The 12,485-nt window shown below is 52.4% G+C and overlaps 1 protein-coding gene across 2 annotated transcripts; it reads left to right on the top strand.

Moving 5' to 3' along the window:
• Positions 1 to 4,889: 4,889 nt before the first annotated feature.
• Positions 4,890 to 12,278, top strand: LRR1 (leucine rich repeat protein 1). Of its 2 annotated transcripts, XM_082283642.1 has the most exons (4): positions 4,890 to 5,148; positions 5,228 to 5,326; positions 8,828 to 9,555; positions 11,432 to 12,278. In XM_082283642.1, the coding sequence occupies exons 1-4, from the start codon at positions 4,972 to 4,974 to the stop codon at positions 11,682 to 11,684; spliced, it is 1,257 nt and encodes a 418-aa protein (XP_082139768.1). In that variant the 5' UTR covers positions 4,890 to 4,971; the 3' UTR covers positions 11,685 to 12,278. The 2 variants fall into 2 exon arrangements, with proteins under 2 accessions (XP_082139768.1, XP_082139769.1); XM_082283643.1 differs by lacking the exon at positions 5,228 to 5,326.
• Positions 12,279 to 12,485: the final 207 nt, after the last annotated feature.

Genomic DNA, 12,485 nt, shown 5'->3' with positions numbered 1-12,485 from the left:
AAAAGTTTGAATATGAATAGAGAACAGACAGTAAAAATGGTATGAAAAAGGACTCACCTCGAGCATCAGGTGTGCTCTTGGCAGAGCGCCAAGGCACCCGGCTGTCACCTCTTTGCTTTATTTTATGTGTCTCGTCTTTATATTAAACCCTTTAAATTCTCACAGGAGAGTGAACCTCGTTTTTCGCAAGGGGTTTTGAATTCCACCTCCTCTCTGCAGCAGCGATCCCGTGATTCCAACACGGATCTCCAGTCCCCTTTGGCATTTTCTGATTTCCAGGCAACATCTCATGGCCTCAAAAGCCTTGGTAGACTTAATCAAAGCTGGGCTGAGTCTAAAGTGGACTCGAGCACAACGTTCAGGTGCAATGGATGCTGCTGGAATGGGGGCTCTAATCCCAGGTGTCACATCCTCCCCAACTTCCAGCTTCCTGAACTAGAAAGGAGCTTTAATGGATGGAAAAGAAATCCCCAAACCATGACCTGAGAATGAGTTAATGACTTGGAAATCACCGGGAAGGGCAAAGCGTGGCGGCTGGAAGTCAAAGGGGTTCGGAGTTGGCCTCAGGTGCTGGCGCAAGGGTGACACGAGGAGGGGAGGTGGAGCTTGCACTGGTTCCTCTCCCGAGGCAGCCGATGGCATTCCCCAGTGGGAAATGCAGGGAAAAGAAATCCAAAATTCAGAACTGGCTCAGGAGAGCCAGCAGCTGCCTGGGAACACCAGCGGGAGCAGAGACAAGGAGCAGGACAAGGAGAAGGCAGGAAAGGAGAAGCCACTCAGGCTTCTGAGATGGCTTCCAGGGGAGGGGGAAGGGAGCCCTTCCCGTGCCTCAAATTCCGGGAGCACAGCAGCAAAGGGATGTGTGTGACAGGGATGTGCAGGACAGGAGGGCACCGGCTGGAATCTCCCAGGGCACAGGTGATGCAGCTCCCTCAGGGCACACCTCACCCCAGCCAGGGTGCAGGGATGGCTCTGCCCAGGCTCAGCTGCGCCTCTGGAAACGCCAAATCCCAGCTCCCTGCCCTGGAGCTGCCCCTTTCCTGCCGGGAAAGGAAAAGCAGGACTGAATTTTCCAGGTCCACCCCACCTGGTTCTGTCTCAGCTTTGAGCTGGAACTTCCTCAAACCTCCCAAGCCAGTCCCAGCCTTTCCCACCAATTTCCTCTGTGGAACCCAAGCTAAACCTGGCTATTCCTGAGGGAGTGATGGCAGCACAGCCGGGTCCTGCATCCCTGATTCCCACTGGGAATCTCCATGTCCTTCCTGCTGTGGGATCCAGGAGTTGCAGTAGGATTTTTGTGTTTTGTGCTGCATTCCCAGCACAGCAGAACCTGTCACCCTCGGAAACACGGCCAGCGTGACAAGTTTTTGCTCCCTTTCTGCTTTGTTTTTGCTGTGTTTTGTTTCTCTCGACAGCTGCTTTAGAACTTCTGTGTTGCTGTTTAGACATCCAGCTTTGGGGCTGAGGTTTTTTTATTCCCAAGTGTTTGCTGGGAATAAAAATACACTTCACATCTGCAGTGTGTGCACGTGGCTTGGGCTGTGGATTCACAGTTCTGGGGCACAAAGAAGTCCCTTCACACCTGTGCTGCTGGTGGCGTCCCCTGTGAGAAGTTTGGTGGCTCGTTTGTGGCTCTCTCAGTTGTTCCCTTTCAGAGCCCGGCATTTCTCCCCTTTTCAGTTTCATCCTGCAGAGCTTCGTTCCTGCTGCCGCAGCGTGTTCTGAACCCTCCGCTTGCAGCCTGGGGGTGCCTTTTGTGCTGCTCCTCCGTGGGGCTGCCTTGAGAGCGGAATCAAGGTTGGAAAAGACCTCGGAGATCCCTGAGTGCAACCAGCACCAGCACGGCCACCGCTGACCACGTCCGCCCACGCCACAGCCAAAGGTGTTGGAGCACTCCCAGGGGTGGGCACTCCAAACCTCCCTGGGCAGCTGTGCCAAGGCCTGAGCGCCCTTTCCATGGAGGAATTTCCCCAATATCCACCCTGAGCCTGCCCTGGCCCAGCCTGAGGCCGTTCCCTCTCCTCCTGTCCCTGTTCCCTGCCAGCAGAGCCCGACCCCCCCGGCTGCCCCCTCCTGTCAGGGACTTGTGCAGAGCCACAAGGTCCCCCCTGAGCCTCCTTTGCTCCAGGCTGTGCCCCTTTCCCAGCTCCCTCAGGAACTCTCCAGCCCCTTCCCAGCTCCGTTCACTTTCGTGGACTCGCTCCAGCCCCTCCGTGTCCCTCTTGTCCCAGAGCTGCCCCCAGCACTGGAGGTGCCCCAGCAGTGCCAGCACAGGGACGGGCACTGCCCCAGCCCTGCTGTCACCCCGAGCTGGCACAGCCCAGGTGCCCTTGGCTTTGCCCACTTGGGCACACCCAGCTCATGTCCAGCTGCTGTCCCCAGCACCCCCAGGGCCTTTCCCGGTTTTCCAGCCCCTCTTCCCCCAGCCTGGAGTGTTCCACGGTGATCCAGGTGCAGGAGGCGGCACCATCTCACTCCATGGTGGGCTTTTTAAATTCTTTTCATTCTGCCACTCCAAACGCTTATGCAGCTGCATCTGGGCTGGAATAGTCACTTTTTTACTGGTGTAGCTTTTACTGGTGTAGCTACTCAGACCAGGGAAGGATGTGTGATGTCCAAGCCCCTGTACCAGCAAATCCCAGTTTTTGTGGTGTTTGCTCTCCCCCAGCACAGTTTGATGAGATTTGTCCAAAACAGCTTTCCTGGGGCACTTTGCTTCCCTTGGAGCTCTGTGCCAGCACGGGAGGCTGAAGTTCTGCCTCAGCAAACGGTGCAGGGCTGACCTCAGGAACACTCCCTCGTGAAAAAACCTGGGAAATGGCTTTATACTTGAGAGTTTTGCTGACTTTACTATCACTGAGCTGCACAGTTCTGCTGAAAGTGGGATCGGTGCCAGCAAAAGGAGCCTTTGGACAGCTGGCAGTTGGGCTGAGATTCCCACAAAAGCACTGAGGTCACCCCCATGAAATTGTGTGGGCTGCTCCTGATAGCTGTTAATATGGAGATATTCCATTGTCATTAATTATGACTTCTGCTGATAATCATAATTAAAATATACATGAATGTGATAAGACTGGCATCAATCCTTTCCAAAGGCTTTCTCTGTTCCAGGCCAGAGTGTACCTAGAGAGGCCAAATCTCCTTCAGAGTATTTTTGGGACGAGAAGCGGCGCTGAGGAATCCCACGCGAACGTGTCGGGATGCGGATCCAGCGCTTTGCAGGGAAAGCTCCAGCAAACAAAAGTTAATGGTTCAGAAAAAATCCCTGTCAAAATGCCACTTCTCAGGAGGCTGCTGTGCCAACCTTCTGGTTTCAGGTTTATGAGGAGCTAAGGAGTGGTTTGAGATTTATTGGGAGCTAAGGAAGGCTCCATCCTGGCTGAGCAGCTGGGATTGCACGTGCAGAGATCATGGCCAGCATCTGCTGAGCACCCCAAAGAAATCAGCTCCAAATTCACCTCTGCACCCTAAAGCAGCCCAGCTGAGCAGCTCAGGTGCTCCCTGTATTTCCCAGTGCAGGAGGAACAGGCCTTGGAGCAGTTTAAAGTCCTCCTTCCTTCCGCCCCTCTCCAAATTAACTGCCCTGACACTAATTGGCATCTCCTCAGTGCCTGCAGCTGCTTCCAAGGAGCTCCAAACAAATGAACTCTTAAGGTAGGGAGCAGCTCAGGGAGAGCTGGTGCCTGGGAACAGAGGAGCTCCTCTGTGTCCCCTCAGCTCCTCTGTGTCCCCTCACACCCACCGTCCCTTCAACTCCTCTGTCCCCTCACGCCCACTGTCCCCTTGATGTCCTTATGCTGAATTCTCTGTCCGTTCCTTTGCTCCCTGTTGCTGGTGGCACCATTCTCCCCTCTAGCCTCTCTTTTCAATGCCAACACATGTCACCAGGTGTATTGTGCTATACTTGATGTTTATGGAAAAATGTGTATTTTATGTCATGCTTGGCTGTGACTGTGCATTATGTAGGCGGGAAGTGGGGATTAGATGGGTGGATTTATGTAAACGTCAGTGTATAAATTATTTTGCTTTTTTATTCCCTGGCGTGCTTGATCTGTGGAGAATTTCCACCTTGTGCCCTGCGCAGAATAAACAACGTCCTCTTTCTAAACCTGACTCGTTGTTCATGTTTAGAGTCCCTAAGATTCGGCAACACCCTCAGCTCTTCTGTGTCCACTCACAACTCCCCCATGTCCCCTCACCTCCCATGTCTCCTCACCCTCCATGTTCCCTCACACCCCTGTATCCTCTCAGCTCCTTCGTGTCCCATCAGCTCCTCCATGTCCATTCCCAAACCCGTGTTCCTCACACCTCCACACCTCCTCCCATCCTCAGCATCCCCTCCCATCCTCAACAGCCGCTCACACTCTCCACGTCCCCTCACACTCTCCACGTCCCCTCACACTCTCCACGTCCCCTCACACTCTCCATGTCCCCTCACACCCCTATATCCCCTCCCGCCCACGTTGCCGCAGACTGCCCTCTCACCCCCTATCCCTTCAGTCCTATGTCCATCCCCGTGTCCCCTCACATCCCCGTGTCCCCTCACATCCCCGTGTCCCCTCACACGCTCTCACTCCCGCCGCCCCTCTCGCTCTTTCCCGCCAAGCCGCACCATCCGCCTCCAGCAGGAGGTGCCAGCGGCCCGCCCCACGGGGAGGGCGCCGCGCTGCGGGCCGGCGCTCGGGCTGCCCTGTGCTGCCGGTGCGGCCGCTGCCGCCGGTACCGCCGGAGCTGCCGCCCTTCCTTCCCGCTTCGCGATCCCGTTCTCCAGGCGGCCCCGCGCCCCTCACCGTGCAGCGGACGGGATCCGGGCAGCGCGGCGGGCTGGTACCGCGGCTGGCAGGCACCACAGCGGGCGCCTGTGCGCGCACAGAGCGGGAGGCCCCCGGCGGCGCTGCCCGCCGTGCGCGGGCCGGGGCCGGTACCGGGACCGGGAGGGGGACCAGGACCGGCACCAGGACCGGGATCGGGATGCGGCTGCAGTGCGAGGTGGAGGTGCTCAGCCGGCTCCTGCCCACCTACGGGCTGCGGGGCCGCGGCCGCGCGGCGCGGGCGCTGCTGTCGCTCGGGCGCCCGCCCGGCGCTGCCGGTGCAGGGATTTACCTCATGGTGTGCACGGCGCGGGACCGCGGCGGGGCTCGGTACAAGGTTGGGGACGGCGGCGGGGGGCGGGACACAGCCGGGGGGGGGTGCCCCGGGGCGGCCGCTGAGCCCGCTGTGCCCGCAGGTGCAGCAGAACGTGGAGCGGCTCTTCACGCGCTTCGTGGAGGAGGGGAAGGCCACGGTGCGGCTGCGGGAGCCCGCGGTGGATCTGTGCCTCAGCAAGGTGGGAACGGGAACGGGAACAGCGGGGCCGGGAGGCTCCGGCACCGCCACAGCGACAGAGCCGGGGCTCAACAGGCTCTGTCCCGCCGCGGGAAGGGGGGACGGGACATTAGAATTCCAGAATGTTTGGGTTGGAAGGGACATTGAAGCCCATCGTGTTCCACCCCTGCCATGGCAGGGACACCTCCCACTGTCCCAGGCTGCTCCAAGTCCCGATGTCCAGCCTGGCCTTGGGCACTGCCAGGGATCCAGGGGCAGCCCCAGCTGCTCTGGGCACCCTGTGCCAGGGCCTCTCCATCCTCACAGCCAGGAATTCCCAATTCCCAATATCCCACCTAACCGTGCCTTCTGGCAGTGGGAAGCCGTTCCTTCTTTTCTGGGCTGTGTTCTTTTTCCTCTTCTGCTTCAGAAGTCCATTTTCATGTTTTGTTTCATAGCTTCTTTCGAAACAACTTCTTTCACTCCTCTGAGTATTGGTCTTTGGTCTTAAGTTCCATTAAATAGTTGTTCCTGACAGGCTTTCTCATGGAAAATAAAAGAATATCTTCTTGTTTTCGTGGACAAACATCAATGCCCACTGTGCCTTTCAAAGCACACAGGGAGCAGGGCACAGGCACCATCTCACCTTATTCTACACTGTATTTATTTAGAGTTCATAGAGGATTTGGAAGCTGTGAAGTGTTTTTAACAATGCTAAACTCACCAAAAAAATCACATATTAACACTAAGTTCTCATGTCCTTTTCTTCTGTGCCTGTTGCAGGAATCTTTTGTAGCCCCATAGGAGAGAAAAGTGGGACAGGTTTTCTAAAGCCTCTGAGTTCTTACCTAAAGCTTTAGAGTCAGGCTGTGTAAATAAAAGCAAATAATGTTGATTGCTGGCTTGGAAAATCCTTTTGATTTTCTGTTGGTTGAAGCTGAGGAAGGCAGCCTTAATTTTATGAACCTGTTAAAAGGTTAAATGGAAAGGGAGGACACCAACCCAGTTATTTTTTTCCTGTTACAAGCCCATTTGCTCTGTATTTTGGAAACATTAAGGGTCTTGCATTAGATCCAGAATAACTTCTGTTTCCTTTACTCTGATTTTTTCTGCTGAGAGTGAGAAATCAAAAAGTTTATCTCAAAATATTATAGCTTCCTCTTGAGCTCTCCAAATCCAGAACCCAAATTTAAGATGTTTGATAACTTTTCTGTAGTTTTCTGCCAGATTTTTATTACTTAATTACAGAAAAGCTTCTTAACTCTCAAAAATGGACAAAAACTTTGTGGGAAAGAGATTTCCAAATACTGGAAAGGGGAATATTGGTTATGTGCAGCTGCCTGGGAAATCCCCCTGCTTGTGCTCTGCCAGGCCCTGGATTGCTGCACTCAGCCAAGTGAGGAATTGAGTTGGGAAACATCAGTGCAGAGCATTCAACCCTGGAGCAGAAATAATAAAGTCTGGGTGTTTGGTGGGGTTTATTTCCCTTCAGCAGGTCCGAGCCTGCTTCCCTGGATCCGCCTCAGCTCTGATGTCCTTGGCATCGCTCATGGAGCTCTGAGACTTGGGAGGCATCAGCACACATTAAACTCCTTTCCCAGCAAAATCTCTGTGGCTGAGACTTCAGGTTTGTGGCAGGAAATTGCATCCTGAGCTCTTCCAAATAATTATTGGCTTTCTTTTTTTTTTTTTTCTTAGATGTGTCTTAGTATTTTCCTTAACACATTCAAGGTTTCTCAACAAGAGGTTGAGAGCTACTGCATGGCCCTTAGGGAGGTCTTGTGGAGGAACTTGTGCTTTGTGCTTGAGAGCAAAGAAATCCAGCCTGTAACTTCATTCTGTTGTTCAGTATTCATTTCACTTGCTCCTTACAAGTCTGGAGGACTTTTTGGACTTAATTCCCATTTTAGTTATCTTGGAAACTCCACAAATCTTCCTGGAATTAGGGGAAATCCTGTAGCTAAATGTGTGTGTTAGACTGGCTGAGATAGTGAGGGTTGGTGGTCCAGGATGGTTTGGGATGGAAGGGACCCTAAATCCCATCACATTTCCCCCCTTCCACTATCCCAGGCTGCTCCAAGCCCCATCCAGCCTGCCCTGGGACACTTCCAGGGATCCAGGGGCAGCCACAGCTTCTCTGGATAACCTCTCTTGGATACAAAGGTGTTTGTTGTGCAGCTTCCCTGTCTCTGGAAGGTGTCACAGCAGAAGTTGTGCTTGGAATGCTTAAGAAAAATGATAATTTCAGTTTACAGATGCAGTCAATTATGTCTGGCTTTTAATGTCTGTCTTTATCTCACATTTCCATCCAGGATTATCTCCAATATCTTTGTTTTGTTGTGCTGGGTGCTTATAGCATTTTATGTGCTCTAGTTGTGAACCCTCTCAAATTTGGTCTAAACAAACACATTTAGGAGCAGAATTGTCTTTGAGGTGCAAAATGTGTCACTGGGCTTGGGCAGGTCACAGCTGGGAACACAGGGACAACCTCTGGGCTCCCAGAGCCCTGCCAGAACTCCAGGTTTGTTCTTTTGTTTTACTTCTATGGCTGCATTGTGGGTTTTATTTTAGAATTCACTTTTGAGCTCAGTGCCTGTCAGCTGCACATCAGCTCAAGCAGAAACTTGCTGGAAAATCTAGAAGAGAAATATTTGGTCACAAATGTTCATAAAAGTGAATTAAATCAGTACAACAGATGCATCACAGCTTTCTGGATCTTTATTTAAATACAAATCACCTGATAATTCTGTTCTTCCTGAGAGTCAGTGGGAGCCTTTAGTGGCTTCCCACTGCCAGAGGGCAGGGATGGATGGGATATTGGGAAGGAATTCCTGGCTGGGAGGACGAAGAGGCCCTGGCACAGGGTGCCCAGAGAAGCTGGGGCTGCCCCTGGATCCCTGGCAGTGTCCAAGGCCAGGTTGGATGGGGCTTGGAGCAACCTGGGACAGTGGGAGGTGTCCCTGCCCATGGCAGGGGTGGCACTGGATGGGCTTTAATGTCCCTTCCAACCCAAACCATCCTGGGATTTTACTGCTATTATATTGTATCCCACCTAAAGCATTATTTGATCTTTGTTTGCAAATAATTTGCCTCTTGTCTGCTGCTGGCACAAGCAGAGCTGTGTGTGGCCATGAGCACTGACTTCACCTGCCTTGAAGCTTTCCACCTTCCTTTATGCTGAATTCAACCCCTGCTTCCATCCTTTTTCTTCCTAGCAACTTCCAGGACTTACTGCCTCAGATTTTAGACCTCTTATTTCCCCATGTGTGTTTGTTCCTTATCCTGGTGGATTTTAGGGAGGTTGCAGTGCATCAGGGGGTTTTTTTCTGTACTTTATTTTCAGCTGTGGATTCCATGCGTTGTTCCTTCCCTGGGTGCTGCAGCACAGTTTGATCCGGATTATTCATAACAGAGCCATTCCCTCTCCCATCCCATTGCCCTGCTGAGTGACACAAAACAGCTCAGAAAGTGTTTAATAACCAGGATAATGAACTTCTAACTCCAGCCTTGTGTTCCCCTGCAGGCAAATGTGATCAATTTAAAGACTTTCCTTTCAGCCGTGAGACTGGCTCACCAAGGCAGTGACACCGGAGTTCTCCCTCTCTCACCTCTGGTCCCAGCAAAGAACTCCGACGTGGAGAAACCCAAGACCAAAATGATCATCACTTCCAGGAGGGACTATCCCCTCACCAAGAGCTTCCCCTTCTCCCTGGAGCACCTGCAGACCTCGTACTGCAAACTGGCCAGGATCGACACGAGGGTGCTGTGCCTGAAGAAGCTCCGCAAGCTGGACCTGAGCCACAACCACATCAAGCAGCTGCCGGCCACCCTGGGGGACCTGGTGTGTCTACAGGAGCTCGACCTGCACGACAACCACCTGGAGGCCTTCAGCGGGGCCCTGTGCAGCTCCAGCCTGCAGAAATCCCTGCAGTTCCTGGACCTGAGCCAGAACCAGATCCAGGCGCTGCCCATTGAGTTCTGCCAGCTGCGGGGCCTGGTGCAGCTGAGGCTCGACGACAACGCCCTGCTGCGCCTGCCCTGCAGGATCGGGCAGCTGAGCCACCTGCGCTTCCTGTCGGCAGCACGCAACAAGCTGCCCTTCCTGCCCAGTGACTTCAGGAAACTTTGTCTGGAGAACCTGGATCTCTTTGGGAATCCTTTTGAGCAGCCCAATCCGCTGGTTCCCAACATCCAGCTGAAAATCCCATTGACTCTGTTGGAGTGTGCTGCCAGGGCCACCGTCAATCACAGGTAAGGGCAGTGAGGGGCACAGCTGGCACTGCTCCTTCACACCTGTCCACCCTCACCTTCCCTCACTTGGCTCTTTCCTCTCAGTGCCTGTTTTCTCACCTATTAAATTCATAAGATTGAAATCCCTTTGAATTCCCCACGTCAAATCATAGGGATAAGGCAGGAAATTGGTGCCTTGGAAGCATTCAGGGAAAGACAAGAGATTGAAGTGGTTTTATCCACCAAAGGGGGATGAACAAAATATTTTTGGCCAATTTTGGGAAAAGAGAATCAGTTCTACAACCCTGAGCCACTTCTGCAGGCTTCTCCCTGCCATAGGTTTTCCTTAAGCTCCTCATTTCCCTTGGTGTTGGAGTGAGTGTGTTCTGGCTTATTCAGAGAAGCCCAGCTCTGAGGTAGTTTAAAAAATATTATTTCACCAAGGAAATACCATCCTCCCAGGCTGCTCTTTGTTATCAGCTCCTTCCTCTTCCCCCACACCACTTGCATCGCTCCACCCCTGATCCTTCGTGTACCAGAATCCTCTCGGTACCAGCAGCTGCTGCTGCTGTTCCCACCCTGCTCTGGGTGGAAAGGGAGCACAAAGACAGAAATTTGGCACAGAAAGGGGGCAGAGAGAGGCTTCAAGTGTTCCCAGTCTCCATCCTGTGCCCATTCCTCCCTTGAGGGTGGGGAGTGCCCCTAAACCCGGGGTAATTGTGCAGAAATTTGCACCAAAGGCATCCACGGGCACACCCTGAAGGGAGCTGAGCCACCCACATGTTCTGGGCCAAATCACCCACTTCTGACCTTGCTGATTTTATAATTAAACCCCACACGTTTCCTTTCCCAACTTTATATAAATTTCAGTGGGTTTGATGTAAATATTAAGGCTGGGGTTTTTTTTCTAGAGGATTTAATCCCTCAGCACTGGTCAGATTCCAGTTACTGTAAAAACCTTGAGAAAGGGATGAAACAGAAGGAGAGGATGCAAAAATAATGTTTGGAAATCAGTCTCCATTCTGGGAAAGTGCCAGAGCTCTGATTATGCTTTCCCTGACCAGAAAAAAAGGGTGTTCTGAAATTAAGGTGGTGAAAAAAAAAGCCCCACAGGAGTCTTGGCTGTGTGAGTGACGGTGTGTGGAAAGAACTGGGAACGTGTAGGTGGAGGCAGGATGTGAGTCAGTGGGATCTGTGCTGAGTTTGGAGTGCCAGCTGGGCACTGCTGAGACCCACACTTGAGTTACCCCGACAGAATTCTGCAGCGGAATCATTTATTTTGTACCCCAAACTCGACACTGCTCCACTGCAAATTCCAAAAGGAGCAATTCCCGTTCCTGACTCTGGATGTCATTGCTGACACGATGGATGGAGAGAGCTGTGGAGCAAGAGAAGTTTTAATTTCATGCCTGCAGGGCAGTGCTGCTGCAAAAGGCTCATTTCATCTCCTGCTTTCTCTGAGTTGTCTTTCAATGCTGCTACTCCTCGGTGTGAGAGAGGGAGGAGTAAATCGTGGGTGCTGTGTCAGGCCAGGGTGAAACACAGAGATCTCCCTAGGGAATGTGAGGGAAGAACAGAATGTGCCCAGTTGTCTCATTATTCTTAATCTTCCTTTAATCCTCTAATTCTCATTACTCTTAATCTTTAATTCCCTAATTGGCTGTGGCCCAGGATGTCGGGATTGCTGTGAGCTCCCTGTTGTGGTGTCTCCTGGAGTTCATATCCTTAGGGACTGCCTTGGGAGGTGGCATTTCCTTCCTAACCAGTCCAAAATCTCTGGTTTTCCATGTCTGTGCCCTGGGAATGGCATCTCCCACCTGGTGCCTGTGTCCTGTCACTGCGTTTGAGTGACACAGATAACTGTGGTGAATTCACCCTCGCTCCTCTCATCCCACAGAATCCCTTACGGCTGTCACCTCCTCCCTTCCCACCTTTGCAAGGATCTGGAAGTGGCCAAAACGTGCCGGTGTGGGAGCGCCTGCCTGAGCAGCTTCATCCAGATCACGGTGACCATGAACCTGCACCACGTGGCCCACACCGTGGTGCTCGTGGATAACATGGGAGGCACGGAAGCTCCCATCCTCTGCTACTTCTGCTCCCTGGACTGCTATTCCCAGTTCCTGGACAGGCACCTCCAGAGCAACGGGTGACCACGAGCCGGTGCCAAAGCTCTGCCTGATGTTGTGCCTGGGAATGGAGGAGCCTGGAGGTGTTTCCTGCTTGTTCCCACCCGCGGTGTCACCAGCGTTCCCTGCGGAGACAAATCCCTCTGGGAGCGAGGGGACACACAGCCTGACCTGGTCTGACTCTTCTCCCCCTCTGGAATCTCCTTTGGCTGGAACACAAAGCAATGTTTAGCTGGAGAGAACCTTCCTTAGAATGTATTTTCCTTTTCCTATTCCCAGGGCTTTGCTCAGAGTATCGCGTTCTGTGGGATAAGTGGTTCCCTCTTGGAAGGAGGAGGTGAGTTTATCCCAAGCTTAGCCACACGTGAGGCTCTGAGCTCTGCCCACGGGCAGGGACTGCACTCCACCCTTCCCAACTTTTTTACTGTGGAGGAGAAACCACATCCAGCCCAGTTACGTAATTCCAGGTGCTTCTTTTTTAAAGGTTCTGTTACAACATTCCCACTTGGAGCGGGGACCAGCACTGCTGGGTTTTTACCAGAGCAGATGTTTTTGGAGGTTTCTCTCTTTGTGATACCAGAAATGTCTTTTTTCTAAATACGTGCCTGAAACTTTGTTTCTTAATCCTCATGTTTTACCGATTCTTGAATTTGTTTCACTGTGTTGACTTATTAAATTTTGAAGCCCTTCTATGACTTTTGGATTGTGTTTTGTCTGAGGAGTTTTCCATCCAGTCTATTCCAGGAATTAACTGCTGGCCTTTTTTTGGGGAAGACACCAAAATGTTGAGCATATCCACAAATTCTTTTATTTCATGCCTTGTCA

The sequence above is a fragment of the Coloeus monedula genome (assembly GCF_965178545.1).
Source record: "Coloeus monedula genome assembly, chromosome: 6".
In the NCBI taxonomy this organism is placed as follows: domain Eukaryota; kingdom Metazoa; phylum Chordata; class Aves; order Passeriformes; family Corvidae; genus Coloeus; species Coloeus monedula.
Note: the sequence above shows the minus strand (reverse complement) of the source record. Positions and strands in the feature narration are given on the sequence as shown.